Source organism: Channa argus, chromosome 2 (assembly GCF_033026475.1).
Source record: "Channa argus isolate prfri chromosome 2, Channa argus male v1.0, whole genome shotgun sequence".
Classification (NCBI taxonomy): domain Eukaryota; kingdom Metazoa; phylum Chordata; class Actinopteri; order Anabantiformes; family Channidae; genus Channa; species Channa argus.
In genome coordinates this window covers 15,643,251-15,666,531 of record NC_090198.1, presented here as the reverse complement: position 1 = coordinate 15,666,531, position 23,281 = coordinate 15,643,251, and the positions used below count along the sequence as shown (strand labels likewise).

At 37.1% G+C, this 23,281-nt stretch overlaps 1 protein-coding gene across 4 annotated transcripts in view; it reads left to right on the top strand.

Moving 5' to 3' along the window:
* Positions 1–23,281, top strand: part of LOC137119080 (A disintegrin and metalloproteinase with thrombospondin motifs 7) — a 61,833-nt gene that overhangs the window by 28,232 nt on the left and 10,320 nt on the right. For all 4 annotated transcript variants that reach the window (XM_067495819.1, XM_067495817.1, XM_067495820.1 and 1 more), the window contains 15 exons: positions 3,385–3,529; positions 8,209–8,301; positions 8,782–8,927; positions 10,052–10,221; positions 10,333–10,466; positions 11,584–11,704; positions 12,366–12,610; positions 13,032–13,173; positions 15,778–15,904; positions 17,081–17,294; positions 17,641–19,437; positions 19,748–19,900; positions 20,316–20,489; positions 20,989–21,135; positions 22,158–22,320. In XM_067495819.1, coding sequence (XP_067351920.1) covers positions 3,385–3,529; positions 8,209–8,301; positions 8,782–8,927; positions 10,052–10,221; positions 10,333–10,466; positions 11,584–11,704; positions 12,366–12,610; positions 13,032–13,173; positions 15,778–15,904; positions 17,081–17,294; positions 17,641–19,437; positions 19,748–19,900; positions 20,316–20,489; positions 20,989–21,135; positions 22,158–22,320 — 3,971 coding nt within the window. The remainder of the gene's footprint in view (positions 1–3,384; positions 3,530–8,208; positions 8,302–8,781; positions 8,928–10,051; positions 10,222–10,332; positions 10,467–11,583; positions 11,705–12,365; positions 12,611–13,031; positions 13,174–15,777; positions 15,905–17,080; positions 17,295–17,640; positions 19,438–19,747; positions 19,901–20,315; positions 20,490–20,988; positions 21,136–22,157; positions 22,321–23,281) is intronic.

Genomic DNA, 23,281 nt, shown 5'->3' with positions numbered 1-23,281 from the left:
ATTCCTCTAAATGCCAGCATTTCCCCCCAATTTTTTATCTCCTTCACTGACTGCGGGACAAGGCTTCTATTGTACTCGTCCTGCTTCCGAGGTTTGGCCTGTAGGTGTTTTATGTGGAGTGTAGGAGATCAAACTGAGCTGACTGGTTTAGATATTATCACATACTGTGGATGGGATACTCAGATGTATCCTCTAGATGTCTAGAGGGGAATTTCTGAAACTTCATAGAGCAAAACACCCTCATTTCACTCATTTTAATTTAATTGCTGCATAAAAGAACCATGAGGGTTGTAACAGTTAGAGCTCATCACACGTTACATCTCACACATTATGTAGCATGTTTGTTTTAGGAAAGAGTTAATTAATTGGCACAAACATTTCCAGAAAAGCTGGCATTGACACAAGCTGAAGTGGAATCTAATTTGCCTTGTGAACTGCCTTTCAATCCAGAGTCAGTCATGGAGAACAATTTAATTGCTGCTGTTCAAGTCAGCCAGTGTGAGATCATCTCATATTGCATCCTATATGCATTTTGTTGCTAGATGCTAAAAAAAAAATCAACACCTGTACCTGTGTTTTTAAGTATTTAGGTTCATTTGTGTAGGATAAACATTTTCTATAAACGTATGTTAGAAAAATGGGCAAAATGTAAGACAAATTGCTTACAAATGTGATAAAGTAAATGTGATAAAGTAGGTGTGCTACTTATTAGCTTGGATTACCAGTGAATACATTTTCTCCGTGCCATAAACAGTTGATTATGTATTATTTATATAGTACTATTATTTATAAATATGACTCTTTAAGACTGTTTTAATACGTTTTTTACACAAAAAACAAATAACCACAAATTATCGGCCTTCAGCTCATAGCTTTGGTTGTATGGTGTTTTGTTACCTGTCAACTGCCCTTGTAAGCACATAGAAAGAACTGTGCGAAACAGTATAATTTTTTTCTTACAGTTGTACTTACATAATAGGGGAGAACATACTGTGCAAGTTATTTACATCTTCTTAGCAATAGGACAGCCCAGTAATTTGCTTGCAGCTTCTCACCGTAGGTAAGATAATACTGTGTAAATAATGTAAAGTCAAGAGTTAAATCATCATTTGCCAGACCTGCAATATATAGATGCTTTCTTTATACTTATTTTCAACAAAGACCAAAGGTCTAGGAACATCTGCACACTGATATTGTCCCTCATGGCTATGCAGTGCAGTAGGCCATAACTCAGCATTGACCCTTGATGTCAGGTGTGTCCACACTCTTTTCTTTTCATATCATCTCTGAGATAAGCAGTGGAGAATTTATTGCAATTTGTATTGTGCCACATTGGAGCAGGAAGCCACTTTTCGAGTGACAACTGACTAACCGGACCAACTGTAGACCTCTTACCTTGCAAGTATATTTACAGCTTTGGCAACGCAGCTCGACTCTTTAACAAATGTGTAATTAAAATTCACATCACAAAGCTCCCATCTCTTTAATGACTACAGGTCAATCAGAATCCTATCATCATCGTCATTAGCAATGATCTTGTCATGATTGCCTCAAAGGAAAAATAAAAGTACATACATGTCTGGAAGTGTTTTTTTAAATGTGTTCCCTATACTTCTGTATCTTTAAGGTAATACATTAAAGTGTAAATGTATATAACCTAATTTTATGCTTTACTAACAATTATTCTGACTAACAGCATTCTGGGTATTTGACAACAGTGAGGGAAGCACAGCAGTGCATTGGTTAGCGCTGCTGCCTCACAGCTAGCAGGTCCCCAGTTCAAATCCTGGCTGTGTGTAAACTTTCTGCGTGGAGTTTGCATGTTTGTTTGTGTGGGTTTCCTCTTGCCCGACAGATGGGATTGGCTCCAGCCCCCCGCGACCCTGAAGAGAATAAGTGGTTCATATAATGGATGGATGGATGGATGGACTATGGTGATGAAAAGATATGATGAAATATTTAACTAAGTATTTAGCGATGTCCTTATCCTTTCTCCTCCGGAGGTCATTCAGACGTGATCATGTTCTTTGACCAAAGCATCATGAACTTTTAGACCTTTTCAGTCCAACCATCCATGTTTTCATTGTGGGTAAAGTTATTTTCAATCATTGCTGACATGACTGCACATGGATTTTGTTTGCTTAGGGTAACTCAAACTGCACTGACTATAATCCTATCATTAATAGCATTATTCTTAATAATAAGATGTAAGAAAGTAGTCAGTACATACAGTACAGCTGTATAAGAATACAACACTGGGTCCTGAGGTTCTTTTTTGCAATGAAATAACAATAATTCATATGTTTTATTAATATAAATGAAAGTTCTGTCAGCTTCAAATCCAAATCAAACTTAAATATATAGCCCAACAGTGGAATTTTAGAATTTTTTAAATTTTCACATTAGGGCATTTTGGCTCAGTTGCTTTTTTTCTGCTACATATATACTGTAAGTGTTGATTTTTATTTATTTTTTAATGGGAAAGATAAAACAAATTGCTTTTAAACAAATCCCCTTTTTAATCTTGACACCATTTAATCTGATGCCTTTAATGAGATGGGTACTTTTAATGTAGTTTTGATTGAACGGTATTGCCTCTGCTAAAGATGTTAAAGCCTGAATCAACACATCACTGAAATTTATATAAAGGATAATTGGTTAGTTTGTCACACACTTATTTTGCTGTGTGCAGAGATACAAGAAGAATCAATTAAAACAATGATCTCTAATATTGAATATATCAATACCATTTCATTCATGTCTGTGATATGTAGCCAAGCTTTCAAAGCATGTGTCGCTCGACACACTTTTACATAAGATGATAATTTAAACACTTTTTTTCAGACTGCAATATCTGTTTGATTTTTTAAAAACTATTTGTTTCTTTATAGTATATTCGGGATCACCAGAGGACAGATTAATTTGTATTTCTTTTAAGGCCAAACCCCAAGACGAATGAAACCTTCTCTCAAGAAAACCAGAAATGTTTAATAAAAGGAGGTTCTTGGGATCAATTCAAAATATTCTTGTTCATTTTGTTTGGGGCTGTGTTGGCTCCAGTGTTTGTCAGCTTTACTTCCCAGAGATCATTTGTATTTGTTTTATTTTTTCTTTATTTTTGCTTTTTATTCCAAGCAAACCTCTGTAGAAAGTAGAAATGTAGAGTGCATTACATTTGTGAAAAAAACCTGGGTATCGCAATAAGAATTGCAGCAAAAGCTTTGATGGACAGCTGTAGGAAAAGCAGAAAAACATTTTGTTGATTAAAGACCTTGCAGAATTGTACTGTGCATATATAACAGAGAAAGCCTTGTAAACAGTTCTCACCACTTTTTTCCATCTTCTTCTTTTAAACCATCCACTCCCTCCTCCCATCTCTCACAGTCGTGGCTGGGGCTGGTGCCTTGATGATGCCCCAGTCAAGGATAAGCTCTCTTTGAACTCAGTACTTCCTGGGGTCCTCTACAGCGCTGCCCACCAGTGCCGGCTGCAGTATGGGTCTGGGTCCCTGCTCTGTGACGACATGGACGTAAGATTATCCATAAAAACAAAATCATACAAAGTCATGAAGAGTATTATGGAATGAATCTGGGTCTGTGGTCTTGTATTCTTGTATATTCCCAGTGGAAATTACACTCTTAATAATGTTGGTTGCAATTCATTTGTATTCCACTTTACAAAAATAATGAAATCATTACAGTCATAGCATTTTGTACAGCCATAAGCCAAACGAGTGTTTGTACAAACACACCCAAGAGAAGCAATAATATATTGAGAGAACTAATAGAATTGTAACATTTTCACTATTTTTCTTACTCTAAATGAATCCAGGACACAGGACCTTCAGATTTCTAATCGATTTCCCTGTTCTCAAGAATATTTAAATTTAGTTTTCTACCCTTACACAAGCCATTTTTAATCTACTTGCACTACAATGTGTAGGCACCTGGCAGTCGATGAATAATGTGAGGAGACTATGTGCAGAAAAAAAAAAATATTTCCCAGCTTCTAGAACTCCTGTCATCATTATGGCCACTATCAACTCACACCTGGTTACCATTTCTGCACAGTAATGTCTGGTCCTGGTTCCAATCAAAAAGATTTTACTTTAGAAAGTTAAATTCAAAAGTTAAAGTTAAAACCTACATGTCCAAGTGTTTGAAAAAATGTCAAAGGTCAGGTTATGTTGTTCAAAAGGAAAGAGTACCTACAAAGCTTTGACTTCTTTAATGACAGACAATGGTGTTTTGCGGTTTCCGGCCGAGTGAAAGGTCAGCAAGTTGAAGGAGTGTACAAAGTTTATATATGGGACAGGAATATTTAGTAAAGAACACTTTCAGAGCATTTCTCCTGAAATGAATCCATAGGCTGCACCGTTGTACAATACCAATACCAAAAAAGTTAGGAATATGTGTAAAACGTAAATAAAAACAGAATGCAATGATTTGCAAATCTCATCAACCCATATTTTATTAACAGTAGAATATAAAAAACATATCAGATGTTGGAACTGAGATATTTTTACCATTTTAAGGAAAAAAGTAGCTCATTTTGAATTAGATGGCAGAAACACATCCCAAAAAGTTGGAACAGGGGCAACAAAAGGCTGGAAAAGTAATTCCCTAATTAGGTTAATTAACATGTAACAGGTCAGTAACATGACTATAAAAGAAGCGTTTCAGAGAGGCAGAGCCTCTGGAATGTCAAGATGTGCAGAAGTTCTCTGACAAACTGCACCAAAAAACAATTGTGGTACAATTTCAGAAAAATGTTCCTGAAAATAAAATTGTGAACACTTTAAAGATCCCACTATCCACAGTATATAATATCATTAAAAGATTCAGAGAATCGGGAGGAATCTCTATTAGCAAGGGACAAGGCCGAAGGTCAAAACTGGATGGACGTGATCTTTGGGCTCTTAGGCGGCACTGCATTAAAATTAGGCATGATTCTCTACTGGACATCACTGCATGGGCTCAGGAACACTTCCAGAAATCACTGCCTGTGAACACAGTTCACTCTGCAATCCACAAATGTTAGTTAAAGCTGTAACATGCAAAGAAGAAGCCATATGTGAACACGATCTAGAAACACAGCCGTTCTCTCTGGGCCAAAGCTCAAGGAATAAAAAATAGATCTGGATTTAAACTACAATGCATAAGCAATACACAAGTCTTACTGAGCTCAGGGAAGACAGCAAAGCTTGAACCATTCTCAGTATCCAACCTCACTGTTGAATACTCATGTGGACTTGTGTATCTTAAGTACACACACATTTTAACACAGGATTTGCCTTAATGTAAACTGATTTCCCCAAAGAGTCATCTGTCTGTCTACATGTGTGTTTAAGTAAATACACTGAAAATTCAGTTAAACCTTTTCTGCTGCCAAAGCCTGTAAGACAGCTGTGTATTTTAGGTAGAAAAAATAAACCAAACACAGCACATTATATCACAGTAGACAGACCACACACATGCTTTTTTACACCAATTTAATTTCTCAAAGCAGTACTACTTTGGTAAGTTACATTGGTATTGTCTCTATAAGTATATTGTGATACCATATGTGCAGGTTTTAGTACCCAGCGGGGATAGAACATGTGGGATGCTACTAGTTTGAAATGCCACAAATGTAGTAGTGTTTAGCTCATATTGCAGGCTTCCTTCATGCAACAGAGGACATTATAGAGTCATTTGATATGAATCCGCTCTTTGTTTTTTTTAACTTTTATGTCTCCTGTGTTCTGCCAGAAGCTGCAAAGCGTGTGCTTTGTGTACATTACATATATTATATATCATTCTCAGGAGGCTCATAAAACATTTCTCCCTAATATTTTTAGTGGACCAAGTCTACCAAGTCTAAAAGAGCATGTCTTTAAGGTTTTCATTTTAAACATCTTTATATTTTTACAAGTGGTTTGAATTGGTTTTAGATTTGGTTGCCTGGAACACTAAGAACTGTGTAGGCTGCACTGACATGAGTTAAAGTTAATTAATACTTATATTACTAACGTAAACACATTTATACATTTAATAAACACATTTACTGTAACAATTACTTGTTTGAGGTGGAGATTTTTCATTTAATAACAAATACATTCAAACTTGAATTATTTTACTGTCTCTCACTTCACTTTTAATTCCTTGTAATTAATCTACATTTCAGTTAACTGCAAAGACTTACGGCTATTTTAACAGTCTAATTCAAACTTGCTGTTTTTTTTTTTTGTTTGTTTTGTTTTGTTTTGTTTTTTAAGGTCAAATGGTTAAATCACACATATCATAAACTAAATTAAGCATTTCAAAAGCACACCACGGTGATTATTATTTCCATAATAATAGCTTACAGCCCACTCATGCTGTGGGCCCATTTGCAAACACTTGCAATGGAGAAATGGTCCCATTATATCTGACCATTATATTAGTTTAAGATTAAACACGAATATCTGTGCTACCACTAATGCTTAGCTGTAGAGGATTTACTTACTAATCACTGTTACCTTCACGATTCTGCAAATGTTCCTCTGCATTAAGAATCTGCGCTGTATTTCTTTTAAAGTCTTTATCGTAGCAGTTACAGTTTTTTGCACATTATTAATTGGCAGTTGAATATTTCAGTAAAAATGCAAAAGATTCTCTACCCATTCTACAGAAATATCAAGCAAGAATGGTTTTAGACAATTACACCAATCAGCCAAGAAGCTTTCTGATAAAGAGTGCATTTGACCTTTAGTGTTATCAGTTCTGACATACTGTTCTTTTAATCACTGTAGGAAATAAATATCTTTCCATTGTTTATTATAGATGCAAACGCAAGACTGTTCCTTTCACCTTCTCAGTGACCTATTGTTGCTTTTCTGGTGGCTCAGGGAATTCACTGCAACTAAAAAAACAAATAAGAACGAACAAAACACAATCAAATTTACCAACATGTAGTATATGCAGCATACACTTTTCTTGTGAAGTTAATGGATGTGTCCCAAAATGCTTTTGTTTTTGTTTTATTGCAGTTCATTGGAAATACAGTTAAACAATGCAGTCAATTTGTGCTGTATTCATTTGCAGATTGGGAACATGTTCAAACATTGCATCTGATCTATATCTTAGTCAGAAATAATAGGAACTATAGCACATTGAATTTGAAACTAAAGTATCCCCAACAGTTTGAAGGAATAGTTTTACATAGAGGACAATAGACCTATTCCATTTCTTGCAAAGAGTCAGAAGAGAAGATTGAAAGCACCCCACAGTCTGCATTATAAACATGTAGCTGGGGCAAGAAACCGTGAGCTGTGCACAAGAAACTGCCCCACATTAACAAAATCTACCTGAGAGCACTGTACCTCTGAAGCTTAGTAATTAACCTGCTCTGAACATTTGTTCAGTTCATACAAATACACAAGAAATACAACATTGATGGAGTTTGGACTTATGTGCTGGGTTGCTTCTTGGCTGTGGCTGCGAGATATCCATTCTCTCAAAAATAATCCAGCACATAACATCCAGTAAATAAACATAATTTCACTTTAACACTTTGTTTCCGTACGCATAAAATAAATAAGGTTTACCAAGTAGTGGAAGTTACATAGACCTTTTATTGTTTGTAGCTTCATATTTACCAAACAAAGAGTAGTATCAATGTTGTCATCAAATTCCTTTTTACAAGTGCACACTCTAAATGTCTTTAAAGGTCATTGCTGTAGAGCATGATCATTCATACAGTCATGTTGTTTGGAGATGTCAACAATCCTAGCTGCATAGCTCTGGATTGTAATCCTTTCACACAGAGCAAGGACAAACACTGAGCTTTGTTACAGGGTGTATGCTTTATCAATCAATATTAATGATTAACTGGAGAATTCAAGCAATTTAGTCTGACAAGTATTGTAAGTAAACCTGTGGGAAAATGTTTGTGATGCTGAATGAGAGACTTTGACAAATACAACCTGTACACTCCAAATCCATAAGTTATTGCTTTTCTATTTAAATTGCCAGTAGATCCAAAGTGTTGTAGGAGAGCGCCAAAACCTTGTTGTAAATAAAAGTGGAGTTTAAGTTTCATAAATTCTGTTAAAAAATGTGCTGGGTGTTTTCACATATAATCTCTGCTTGTGTAAATCATCAAACTAAAAAAATGAATATCAAATGACAGCGTTTTTGATGTTTGAGGCTATAGAAGTAAGACATGAATCTCACTGTGTATCTTTAGGATGTCTGCAGCACTCTGTGGTGCACTGTGGGAACAACCTGTCACTCAAAGCTGGATGGGGCTGCGGATGGTACAAGTTGTGGTCAGGACAGGGTACGTCTTCCATTTTCTGACCATCAAAGGCATATTGCACAGGGGCTGTGATGATAATGCTGATTCAGTTGATTTCTAAAGAGAAGACTTTAAGCTCATGACAATCTATGCTTCTTTTTGGAAGTTGCTATAATGATAACGAGTCTGTGGTCTTCAACATAAATCAAACCAAATAAGGATTGTAGCATAAGGAAAACACACATACACGCACTTACAGTATGCAGGATGGAAGAATGACATGAGTAACCACTGTAACACCAAGAACCAAAATGAGAAGAATAATAGTTTTGCTTCAGAGATTTTTAACAGCCTAGCATATAAATTATTAAAGTTAAAGAGTTTCCAACTCTCATATCATTAGCTGCAGAACAAACCGTTACTGTCTGTATGTCCTATATAACGGCACATACAAACCTTTAAGATGATTTCAAGGTGGGTTTATTTATTTAATGGTGTAAGTGTTGCTACTGTATTTATTAGTGGTGCTTCAGTGGGGAGTGTGTGGCAGTTGGATATCACCCTGAGAGTATAGATGGTGGCTGGGCACCTTGGAGCGAGTGGTCGGCCTGTTCGAGGACGTGTGGAGCGGGCATCCAGAGTGCCCAAAGAGACTGCGATAATCCATTGTAAGTAAATGAAAAGAAGAATAACGTTAGTCATATTAAAGATTCATCCATACTAATGTATTCTTTATTAGCTGAAAGAGACAATACACCACATCTCAGCAGTAGTATAAGTAAAATACTTTACTTATTTTTTTAGTTTGAAATCTAATATCATTGAATATAAAATAGACATATTAGTGTATTTAGGGTAAAACTAGATATTTTTAATGACCTGTGGAAAATGAAAGGACTGACAGGAAACCATTTGCATGATTTGTTCTTGAAAGACATTTGGAGATGTTATGAAATCTACAGAGTATCAGTTAAAATCAAATCAAGTTGTATTTATACAGCCTAAAATAAGTGCCCCGGGGCGCATTACAGTCTGTACAACATTCAACATACTCTCTACTTAGACCCTTGATTTAGATAAGTAAAAATTTCCCCCCAACAAAACGTCTTTAACAAAAGCCCAGGCTGTATATTATGCCAGATAAAATACATCTGACAGCAGCAGGGTATATTTTTGCCTAAAATTGCAGCACAGGAAATTGCTGTATTTTTTTTTCTAGCCTGGGTTTCAGCTGACAGTATGGATAGTTGGCATTTTTTTTATTAGCTATTGATTCAGTTTTTTAGTTTGTACAGATTGTTCGTTTAAGCTTTTTATTCATATAAAAAGGGGGAAACACATAATGGATGGGAAGCTGATGCACCAGATAAGAAGATATTTTATTTATTCTTGTAAAATATTGATAGTCCTCTTGGTCGCACTGCGGATTAGTTCTCTTTGGTCAAAAAAGTTATTTTTTATTTTACTTTGAGATAAAATATACTATTTCTGTTGGACTTAAATAAATATGTCATTAAGTCTTGACAGATAAATTGTATTAAATAAAAATTCTTAGACTTACAGATTGGATTATAAAGTGGGTGATAGTTTTGGTCTTTACTGTGTCGATTATAGTCATGATCTTCAGTGTTACCTGATGTCTTATCACTACACCATACAATACGCCATATATGACAAAAACATATCTAGAAGATCTCTTATGTACTATGTACTATTATTTTTCATCAGCAATGTTCGTAATGTGAAAGTCAGTGAGCATCACTGACGTAACAATTCTATGACTATGTTACAGACCCAGATACAGAGGGAAGTACTGTTTGGGAGAGCGGCGGAGGTACAAGACCTGCAACACCAGCCCATGTCCTCATGACCTTCCCACCTTCAGAGACAGCCAGTGCAGTCACTTCAACACCATGCTGTACAAGGGCAAGTTTTACAAGTGGGAAGCAGTGATCAACAAAAGTGAGCAGATTTAACATGATGTGACAGTGCTAATGCAAACTTGAAACAACACTACTGTCATGGTGACGTTATCACAACTGTCTGTATTTTGTCTGTTAAAACTCTTCTCAGTTAACCCTTGTGAGCTGCACTGCCGCCCGCTGAACGAACACTTTTCTGAAAAGATGCGAGATGCTGTCACGGATGGGACTCCGTGCTACGAAGGAAACAAAAGCAGAGATATGTGCATAAATGGCATCTGTAAGGTATCAGCACTGCTGACGACGGATTCATTATACTGTATCATTTCATTTCACTGCACTGTTATTCAGTGCATTTAGCTGACAGTGACCTTGTTTTCTCTGCAGGTAAGTTTTGTGCGTTTGACATTCGGCATGAAAATAAGCTTGTTGATCAGAATATGTGATGGCTGTTATCTCTCCTGCTCTTGCCTATCACCTCAGGCCAAAATACCAGTCAGAGATACAGACACTGTTTGGGTACTGAGTGGCCAGCAGTCACTGATATGGTGCTCTGCTTTCATGACATTTGGTGACATTTTTGTCAGCCACATCTTTTCTGCTTTTCCTTTCCTGTTACAATAAAGGCTGGTTCAGAAGTTTTTCATATAAACTAAACAGTACACATGGAATTAAGGAGTCTGTCACAACATAAACATTATTATGACACTATTATACAATCACATAAAATATTCTGAACATTGGTTTAGTGAGCGTAAATTAGTACAGTTTTGAGGGTTTTGATACTACTATATGCTTTCATTGCACTACATGACAGAAGTATATATTCTTTTGCCTTTGGGATTTGACTTACATTTTTTTCTAATAAACTTTGTATCTTTTAACAAATAAGAACTTTATTCTGTTACTTTTTTAACTCATTGTACATTGCATTACTGCTACTTCTAGTAAACAGCACAAGGTAGCAGGATTACTTACTGTGCCTTTTAACTGCGTCAAATGGGAGCAGCAACGCAGAGAAGGATGTGACAGTAGTGATAAAGCAGCACAACATTAAATTAATGATTACTTGGATTGTCACTTGCATCACCTGCCACATCTGAACAAGTCAGAGGTACTGTGCCTGAGGCAAGCTGTGGAGAGGGGGAGAGGATTGTTCTGTGCTGTTTTGTGGATTTTACCATGAACAGGTTCTGTTCAAAGGCTTATTAAGTCATTACTGAGATGACAGATTGGAAGATCTGGATTTGATCCTTATTGCTAAAGAGGAAAATAATAGGAAAGCCTGATCTCCCAAATTGCAGAAGAATGTTGGTTCTTCTGCAAGATAAGTTGCCACTGTTGTGTGTGATTTCTGAGAGGCATATTCTACATAATGTAATGTGGTACCTGTGTGTTACAGAATGTAGGCTGTGACTATAAGATTGACTCCACTGCAGTAGAGGATCGCTGTGGTGTGTGTCATGGTAATGGCTCCACCTGTACAACTGTAAGGAGAACTTTTGAGGACAGGGAAGGACTTGGTACGTTTTTGTTTGTTTGTTTTTTTTACACATTTTTGATTAGAAATATGCCGTCTACTTAACTGTTTCTATTTCAAGGTGCTGGGGTGCTTCAAATTTGGCACCTTTTCCCAGTCACATCTATTTGTTGGAAAAAGAAACTTAATGAATCACTGCTGCTCCAATAATTGTTGAATGTACAGCATCTAAATGTGAAATAAAGAATAATACAAATTGACAGTTTGTTATGATTTACTATATTCTATACACCAGCCTCCAGGCATTAATTGTATTAATTTACCATTTATTAAAAATGTTTGACCAACTAAATTATACAAACAAAAGAAACAAGCAAGTACAAGCAAGAACAATAATAAGAACCAAAACATTATGTGAATGACAAAATAAACAAAACATAATTTTTTTTGTTCATTTTGTAAATAACTATAAATCTATTATATATAAATTGTTGTTACACCATTTTGTTACTTCTACATCGGGTTCTTTTCTATTCCCTCATTATTACATCTATTTATATATATATATATATATATATATATATATATATATATATATATATATATATATATATATATATATATATATATATATATATATATATATATATATATATATATATATAAAATTATATATTTAAAATATAAAATGTGATGTCTCACAGGCTACGTAGACATTGGGCTGATCCCAGAGGGAGCCTGGGATATTCGGATTGAGGAGGTAGCTGAAGCTGGGAACTTCCTGGCATTACGCAGTGACAATCCCAACGAGTATTTTCTTAACGGTGGCTGGACGATCCAGTGGAATGGAGAGTACAAAGCAGCCGGGACAGTGTTCACCTATGTGAGGACCGGGCACCTGGAAAACCTAATGTCCCCTGGTCCCACTGTGGAACCACTGTGGATTCAGGTGAGAACAGAATAACTTAAGCTTTTAAGTGTGTCGTGTTCTTGTGAGATATGTCATTACTGACACTGCCTGTATGTTAGGGACATACAGTAACTACACGAACACTACACGAACACTACACAAACACGAATTCTTTATGCAACATGACTGCAGAAAAGACCTTTAAGATGTTCAGTTTCAGTTTCATCACAAAAGGTAGATAAGTGGCCGCTTATATTTAGCGCTTTTATCCAAAGCGCTTTACACTGTTGCTTCTCATTCACCCATTCACACACACACACTAACAAACCAATGGTGGTGTCTGCCATGCAAGGTTCTCACCCGAACCACCGGGAGCCACTTGGGGTTCAATGTCTTGCCCAAGGACATTTTTTGTAGTAGGTCTTTCAGAGTTTTTAAGCTGTTTTCTTGTGTGTCGTAGCTTCTCTTTCAGGAGACCAATCCAGGTGTGCGGTACGAGTACACAATCAATCGAAATATCTCAGAGGAAAATTACATCACTTCATCAGTTTTCTTCTGGAAATATGGGTCATGGACTGAATGTAGTGTTACCTGTGGAAGAGGTAAGAGAAACTCCTCTGAATGCCTGTCCCTCATTAAAATACTCATTAAAGGAGCTGAATGGAACTGTATCTGAGTCAGTATTAGGTTTTTAAATGACAGCTGCAGCTGTACAGCTCTGGTCTTGAATTTAATTTTGCTTTACTGCTTCGCTGTGTGAAGTGTATTTGCTGCATGAGGTGAAGAGAAAAATGCACAAGAATTTCATCAAAATGAGATCACTAAAGATCTGTGTTTTCTCTTTAGGTTAAAAAGTGTCTGTGATGCACTAAAAATAAGCATCTGAGAATGAACTGTAGCAGTGATACATTACTAAACGTAACTGAAAGGTGGGATGGAAGTTAACATTATAGACTATTAAATGGTCTATGTTGTAATAATAATCTACTGTATCTAATCTACTGTACGTAGCTTGAAATACATTTAAACCTTTTTATAAAATATACACCATTCTTATTAGGTAATATTGAAAAGGTTACTGCTTCAGAAATTACAGGAAAGCCTGAACAGCCTCTTCTTTTTGTGAGTAGAATTCCAGAAACCTTTACATATAAGATATTCATAAAGACGTAAAGGGTAAACAAATAGAAATAGAAAATAAATTACTTTCTTAAAGTCCTTTTATACTCTCACATGCATTCACTGACTTTGTGACTATCCAAGAATGCTTGTGTGGTACATGTAAAGAAAAAATTCAAACAGATAAATGGCTTGTCAGATTTCTACAAACCACAATCTTCAGTTAAAGCAGGGCATGCAAAAGAATTTTGTCTTCAGTGATCGAATTGTTCTTGCCGTTAGCCATTTATCAAAGAAGCAGATAACTTCCAGTGTAGTCAACAAATATACATTTAGCTGTTTATCAAATGACAGCTACTTAAGTCGGCTTTCTGTGTGGGGTTTGGTTCTCTGGGTGATGGGCACCTGATGATCAGATCAGGGGCTTCACAGTGTGAATGAAGGGAACACAGTAAAATGTTTGGCTTATCCTGGGGGATGAATTTAGGATTTCAAAGCAGGTGCCCTGTTGCTGAACAGTACATCTTTTTCTTTTTCTTATCATGATGTAAGGATGAAGGTTCACATTCTCCAGTTTGCTGCTGACTAGGCAAAGTTGGCACTCGCTCAAATAATTTAAATTAATTATTTTATTAGTGTCATAGTTTTATATAATTGCTTCTTTAACTGATGCCTAATTACTTTCTGACACAGCTGTTGCATGTCATTCTCATCAGTATTATCTTGAACATGTTTTATTTGTGCAGCTAAAGTTGGGATGATTAATCCTATGTCTGCACGTTTATATTCTCTTGTGCATTAATTTAGAAAAGAGGTCAAAAACAGCAAAAATACTGCTGAAGTTCATACGTGTGAGTACTGATTTAATCCAGGTCATCAGGTTTCAGAAACTTATTGAAAGTTCAACTCACTCTGTTGAAACTTTCCAGCATTATAAATTAGTAAAGTAGTCTGTGTTGAGGTAATGTGCTCTGTATTTATAGTACTTTGTTATTCAGTATGTGCTTCTTTGTGAATGCCAAAACATCTGTATATGTTGATGGAAATAGTTTTTATGTATGGGCTCTCTGTTTAGAAGCTTTGCAGCACAGAATGTTGGATGCAGGTTTGGAGGTCTGTGAGTACATTATTGTATATTATCTACTGTAGAAGTGCAACTTGGCCAGAATATAGAATAATTGTCTGCAATGCTCTCTTCTTTATGGGACAGGACATTTCTCTGTCTTCTGGCAGCACTTCACATTATTTGATTAAATATTTTGAATGAAATCTCGCTGTTGCTCTTGGTTTGAATGCACTTTTTGTAAGTTGCCTTGAGCAAAAAGCTGTGCTTGAGTGAGGTAAGGTGTCTTACAGAAATTAAATGTCTTTGTAAGTATATATATGTCCACGTTTTTGTTGAAAAATCTACTTTTTAATTTAACTTCCCTTCACATTTATTCTTTGGGCTGCCAACCGCCCAAAAATATACCTGAACTGTAGAATTTAAAGTAATGCAGTACTCCCATTTAGCTCTGGCTTTCAGTCAATCATAGCTGGCTTGTCTTTTAAGAGCTGTCTTTGAAGGTGTAAATTAGCTATTAGACACACTGTAGCCCTCAGCAGGATCTGAGCAGAGGGCACAGAAAAGGTGAGATATGACCTCTGCTTTCAAAGAAGAAAGATCTCCCAATAAATTTGTCACAGCCTTAGATGACAAGTGTTTCTTATGTATTGCTTTGTGTAATGCTATCTAAAACCTAGATGTGACACCTCCTGTATGGTAGGTATCAAAATGTATTCTTGTCCAACTAGAATAATTTTGGATGAGACTTTTTGTACTTAAAGACATTTGTGTACAGCCCCAAGATTACTTGTATTGTATATATTATACATTATTTTAAATTTGTGCATTTTGAGGACAACGCTGCTTGAAAATAGCTTGACAAGTGGCTGCGTTGTTTGTTTAAAAAGTAAAAAGTCTTGGAACATGTATGTTTGGATGTTTTGGAAATGCTGCACATCCTGTCAAGTTGTTCATGGTTAGCTGTTTTCAGCAGTGTGGTGCTTGGTTTTACACAAGCTTCTCTCTCTCACTGCTCTTTCAGGTGTTCAGCGGCAGATCGTACACTGTGTGGAAAAGACAACAGGGATAGTGGAGGAGCACTTCTGTGACCCCTTAACCCGACCCGACGATAACCAAACCAGCTGTAACAAAGATCCATGTCCAGCTATGTGAGTTATTTACATCAGCTTTCACAGACACATATTTACAGATAAAGACACTTTACTAGGCTACCAATCACAAAGATTTGGATATTAATTCAATGTAACACGATCATTTTAATCTCAACTGTATTTCTAAACTTTATGGAACCTTACTCTTTTTGCAAAGAGTAAGGTTCCATGTTGTAGCTATGTTTTGAGACAAATGCAAATTCTTTGCTGTTTCTTTTAACTTGTGTTTACTATCAACAGTTTTGCCTCTTACTACCTTAACTGCTCCAAACATCATTTGTAGTGCCGTTGTGTTATTTCCATCCAATCTTAAGACATCAGTGTAAAAAATACAATTGTAACTTATTTTTTGCAGATTTTGCAACCCGCTGCACAGTTAAACCATGAAATAGTTTAAAGGCTTAAATATGTTTACCAACCTGTGTGTCTGTAACTGCAGAGGTTGATGCAGGATCTGGAAACATACTGCATGTTGAAACAGTTGATGCAGCTGTATAAATGCTACTCGCTTCTCTTTTTTTTGTGATTCACAAAAGGTTTTAAAGCAATAGCCATCTAATAATTTATGCACAAAATGCTTTGCATATTACACTGGAACAAGAGCAGCATTTTTTTTTTTTTGTCAGTGGAAGCTCAGCCACTCCTGCTGTTAGAAATACAATAATCCATTTCATGTTTAACTGTTGTACAGTAGAACTAATAATTGTAAATATTTAGTGTATGTCTGACTTACGTGTACTGTCTAATGAATAACCACAGTTTAATTTGCTGTGAACTGAGAACTGTGTAGAAAAGTAATCATACAGTAGCTCGGCAACGACACTGTCAAACCAGCCGGCGGGGGGCTTTCAAATGATATAGATTGGCAAACTTTTAGCAGAATTTGTAATGGTTGTTCATTTGTGCTGTTGGCTTTTTACTTTTTACATTCCATCAGAAATGTCACATTTTAGTAAAGAAAAATGTGAGACGCTGCTATTGACCGACGAGGCTTTTAACACCCTGGAGACACAATGTGAGCATTGTGTGCTGGGGTCCAATAAAATAATTCTCAGTGAAACAGCCATCTAAAGCTGTATGTGTGAGCCAGTTGCAAATTTGCAGCTGTAATATATTTTCATTTCCCATCACAAGTGTACATTCAAAATCTTTATAATTACTGTCTGTGAATAGATGGTGGATTGGCGAGTGGCAGAAATGCTCAGCGAGCTGTGGCAGCTCAGGTCTGGCTAAACGGACGGTGCTCTGCATCCAGGCAGTGAGCGTGGAGGAGCAGAGAGCTCTGCAGCCCAGTGACTGCGAGTACATCCCCAAGCCTGAGTCATTAACTTCCTGCAACACACACATCCCCTGCCCTGCAGACTGGACCACCAGCAGCTGGTCAAAGGTGAGTCCAGGTTCGGCCTTGTTGGCAACTTGGCTGTATCAGAACAAAATGGAAGTGTAAATTGTTCTGGATTTCACCAGAAATTTTTACAGCCATGTTGGTTATTAAACTCATGGAGAGATCTATGGTGTTAGAGTGCAATTAACATTTATGACACCATGTGATATTTTTCCATTTCTGTTATCAATTACACAGAGGTTATGCTTGGTAGACCTTACCTACCTTAACAAGGTAGACCTTGTTAAAAAAAATATAAAATGAAAAAAATAAAATAAATAAAATTTGCAACATTGTTAGCAAAATTTTACTTTCTTTTGACTAACTATCCCTCTCTTCTTTCCGGCAGTGTTCACTGACTTGTGGAAGTGGAGTACGTCGTCGCAATGTAACGTGCTCCAGAAACACAGGTGTTGACTGTGACCCACAGAAGAAACCCTTAGTTGTCAGCGCCTGCAACATTCAGGAATGTCCGAGGATTGTGGACAATTTCGGAGATATTGACTTGTCTGGAAGCGGCTGGTTGGGCAAAGAAGTCCTCAATGAAATTAACTTAATACCTGAAGCCAAACTTCCTCCAAAATACAGCCCCACCAGAGCCCAACCAAGAAACCATAATAACCTGAACAACATTGTTGAGGGAGATTTTGACTTCCACAATAGCATAGAAAATGTTGACCACACCAGTGTTCAAGTTGATGATTTTTACTATGACTACAACTTTATCAACTTCCATGTAGACTTGGCAAATGACTTTGAGAGTGATGAAAAAGATTCAGGGGACAGACACAGGTTCGGTGCTCCACAGGATGATAAACCAAGCCTCAGTATAATAGAAAATTCATTAGAGGAAACTACAAAAGCTCCCACAGCTATTTCAGCCATTTCAACAATTTCAAAGACCACTGCCTACTCTTTAAATTCTAAAGAGACACAAAACACAAATCTGGGCAGTGTGAATGACGAGTCCATGCAGACAATTTCTGAAAGTGTGGATGACTTTCTTTCTGAGGATAATCTTCTACCTGTGTACACCACTCACTCACCACCATTGTCCATAACTGAGGATACACAAACAGTAAAAGAGAGACATGACAATCCACTGTGGCCTGAAAACATAACCACAATGCCTAGTCTGGTTTTCACTACTGAGAAGCCTGCGCAGGATGTGAAATGGGGACAGCATGAGGAGGAAACTGATGACCATTCCAGTGAGGAGGAAAGTCAGTCTGAGGATCTTAGTGTGGCTTTAAAACATACAGCTTCCACTCCTGGTCACCAAACTGTTAATACTGCTGTCTCTAAAGCAGTACATGCTCAGGACACGGATGAACATGACGATTATGAGTATAGTTACAATGAACAAAGTACACGACTTCCAGGCATCTCTGCAGACCCAGAAAATGTGAAGAATCCAGAACCTTTAGGCTCTCCCATGCCAGAGACTGTAATTCATTTTAAGACTGAGGTCCAACTGGATGAAAGTGCTTCAGAAATACCTCAGATAACCAGTCCAACTGTATTTCCCACAGCCTTCACGATAGAGGATTTTGACATGGATCAGGCTCATGTCAATACAGTCAAGGCCACTGGCAAGGTTAATTCATGGGATACTGGCCTTGACCTCAGTATTAACTCAGTTCCTGGCTCTGAGAAATCCACTCTGTCCATTCCCTTTCACCAAAACTCAGGTAACCGAGAGGCCTCAGATGACTCCAAATCATTAACTGGAACAGAAATCATACCTCCTACAAAGTTGGATGGAACTACTCAGGCTTCTCCAGCTGATTTCCTGCCAGTGACAATGGAACAGATTCCTACAAAACCTGTCTTCACTATGAGAACTGGAACACAGTCTGGACCACACGATGAAGCAGATTTTGACTACAATGAAATAGTCGTTCCCAGCATGGGGACAAGCAGCAGTAACATTGGTCTTGGGCCTTCACATCAGCTTCCAACAAATTCAGCAGCCACTCCTGACTATAGCAGAGTAACTATGAAGCTCATGGAATCACCGACAACCACGGAGCCCAATTTGCCTCCTCCTCTTCTGCGGCCCCTCGAGGTGCCAACATCTGTCGGAAGTCCAGCCTCTGTGCAAGTCACCACTGCTGCCCACTGGGTCACAGGCAACTGGAGCGCTGTGAGTGCTGAGCCATTCATTCTGCTGTTGTACTTGTGTCTCAATATTTATATGTCTGTCTACTTTTATTATGCACAAACAGGATCTAGTTTTGGTCCCAGCACACTTATAACTGAATTATTTAAGACATCATTTAACCTCAAAGCAATGCAGCTAATGTTAATCTATAAATTATTCTTGAAATAGAATTAATATAGATGTGTAGAATTTTTAAGGTTGAAAACAGTTGAAAGAGAGATTCTTCTACTTGTACTCTTGCAGTGTTGTACATAACACTGGTATTCTAATGCTGTAATACGTTTGTGGGTAGTGCTCTACCAGCTGTGGACTGGGTGCCATTTGGAGAACTTTGTCTTGCAGTACTGGGTCCGACTCTGACTGTGATTCGAGCAAGAGGCCGGCACCAGCACAACAGTGCTACCTGCGGCCCTGCTCCATGTGGAAAGTGGGGGAGTGGAGTAAGGTGAGACTACATGTTACTATGAAAATTAATATATAATGTAATCGTTGTTTTACTGTACGTTTTTACAGATTTTTACCCCGAAATATGAAGAAGTTTATGTAAATGCATGACAAGGGTTTTTTTTTTTTTTTAATCATATTTTTAGCCATGCAAGAGGCATGGCTGCAGAAATAACAATGCAAACAAGTAACAAACATGTAACAAAACTTGTTACACAATTTGCTTCTTCTTGTTATTGATATTCAGAGTTATAAGAAAATGTTGGTCAGTTATATCATAGGTTATCCTGCTCCTCTAGTCATTTTGCTACTCCCTTACCTCTTAAAGGGCCTTGAGGCTTTAAGTGATAGATGAGTTCAAAGCGTTAATGACAAGGCTGCTGTTTGAATAAAAAATCATGTTGTATTTTTCCCAGTGCACTAAGAATTGCGAAGGTGGCATTAAATCACGTGATATTCAGTGTGTCGACATGCGGGATCAAAGGCTCCTACGACCTTTCCACTGCCGGGCCATGTCCTCCAGGCCACCGACCCAACAGCCCTGCAGCCTTCAGCCATGTCTTAAATGGTACTCCTCCTCCTGGGGTCAGGTGAGGAGCATAGGTGAAAAATGCAGTGGTGTGTTTCTAAATAGGATAGAAATTGAGGTAATGTGTCTGACAACAAGTAAATACCTCCATTTGATGTCTTTTTCAGTGTGTCTGTCCGTTTGTGATTGTTTATATGTGGTATCAAATTATTTATATGCAGAAAATGTCCCTCTTATAGTACATTATACAATATTATTATTACACATTTTTAGAATAATTCCTTCAATGGTTACTTTTGGTTGGTCTTTGTTTTTATAGCTTGGGAAGTGGTAACTCACCAACAAGTGGAACATAGCAGTACAATCTGTTCTCTCAGCTGATTCACCAAGCAACACTTCTGTAACAAAATACATGAAATATTCCAATTTTATGGAGTGGTTATTAAAATTGCAGTCGAGGATGTATTTTAACACATAGGTTCAAAGATTGCATTCTATAAGTGTGTCTTTGGTGTGCGTGTGTGTGTGTGTGTGTGTGTGTGTGTGTGTGTATTATTCAGTGCTCTGAGGTGTGTGGAGGAGGTGAGCAGCAGCGTATAGTCACTTGTCCAGAGGAGGATCAGTGTGACAGGGCCCTTCAGCCCAACCACATACAACCATGTAATATCCAGCCTTGTGCTCAGTGGCTTACTGGATCCTGGGGACAGGTATGACACACACGCACACACACACACACACACACACACCTACACACACACACACACACACACCTACACACACACACACACACACACACACACACACACACCTACACACAAGCAGCTCTTCATGAAGCACAAAGCAACAGCGGATAATCCAGCATGGTGTATAGTCATGACAATCTAATTTCTTTTTCATTTTAAACTTGATGTGGTAATATTTCTGAAAGTCCAAATGACCAAAATAACACTTTCATGCAAGTCTATAAATAATTCATAATGTCATCCCACTCTTTATTTTCTAAACCACTTATACTATTCAAGGTCCCAGACTAATTTGAATCTTAAAACATGCAATCACTTTGAATAGTCTGTGCATTTTGGAAGTATCTAAACCTGTATTAGAGCTCCTGATGCAAAGAGAATCACTGCAAAATGATGCACAGTCAGAGACAGTGATAAAGCACCAAACTGCAGGTTCTATAATGTACATTTCATACTGGAGTAAAGCTGGTAATTTCTTAACTTCAGACATGAGCTGAGATTCTCTAAACCTTTATTGTTTGACTAGAATTATTATTGGCTTCTCTAAGTGACTGACAGCAGAAGAAATCCTCCACATCCTTATTTTCTGTTATTGTCACATATACTTAATAGAGCCAGGATTAAAAAGAAAACACAGATGATAGTGTATTACTTTACTGGAAGTAGTATTTTCATCAGGTAGGATCACTATGGTTCATACACATTTGTACTGCTGCAGGTAAATCTCTGATAATAACCTGATCCACGCTGGAAATTATCACCGCGCACAAAGTCTAAAAAAATTTACGTTTACTCAAGTACTAAACTGCAATTTCAGTGTACTTGTACAGTACTTGACTTTTATGATTTTACAGTTAGGAGGATAATGTTGTACTCTCTTACTTTTACCTTTTAATTATGAAGACATGTTGAAGCAAAGAGACCCAGTCCTCTGAAATGTCTTGTCTGCCAAACATTGAAAGTATTTTTCAAAACTCTCTCTGCAGTGTTCAGCTTCTTGTGGTGGTGGAATGCAGCATCGACTCGTCAAATGTGTCAATACAAAAGAAGAGACAGATGAAGAAGTGGATCAAGCTCAATGTGACCATCAGTTGAGTCCTGAGAGCACCCAGAAGTGTAATTTACAAGAGTGTGACAGCGCCCCCTCTGGTGAGTGTGAGAGATATGGAGGCCAAAGTACCTCCACTTTACTCCTGGTTCATTTGAAAAGAGTAAAACTCAAAAAGTTGGTAAGTATATTGAGTTTGCTGCTCTTACTGCACGACATTTAAACAAACTCCTGCTTGTCACCTTACACAGTCAGGGCGGTGGAGTTGAATTTACCTTTGGTTTACATAAACTGTGACGCAGAAGCATCTTTGTTTGCCACACAGCAAGACCAAGTGATATGGAGCTCTAAATTTGTTGTTGGTGTAATAACCTTCAATCTCCTGCACTCTTCTTCAGCTTTTCAAAGAAATTCCATTTGAGTTTATTTTAGTCTATAAATATATTTTATCTTCTTATTTTATTATTTTATTATCTTATTTGTTTATTTGAGTTTTTTAGTTATTTATAGTTTTGCATTTAATACAAATGTTTTGGTATGTAAGGGCACACTTCAAGTGAAGTACCACAGGGACTAACTCTTAAACTAATGAATCTGCTTCAATGACTCTGCTTCAGCTTGGATAAGGTCAAACCCAGTATGACCTTATCCAAACACTTTTGTTTGAAGGTCCAAAACTTTATTTGCCATTTCAACTTAGTTTTCAATTCTTCGACTTCATTTTAGGCTTTATAGTGAATTTAGTTTTAATTTGAGATTATAAATTAGATCTTGTTGAATTGAAATTCAGTTGTAGTTTCAGCTTCAGCCAGAACGCTTGTTCCCCTGCAAACCTGAACAGGATAAAAAGGTGTACTGTAGCTGACCATACACAAACAGACCATCTAATATAAGTTAGAAATGTTACAAACCTTTGGCCTAAATACAGGCAGCATTTCGAGGTTTGTGTACTTTGTGCTAAAATTAGTTAATTTTAAAAAATGAACAGTGAAAAATAAGAGTATTTCAACAAGAGTATTTCTAAATAAAATATAGACATTTTGTTTCTTGTTATTTTTTTAG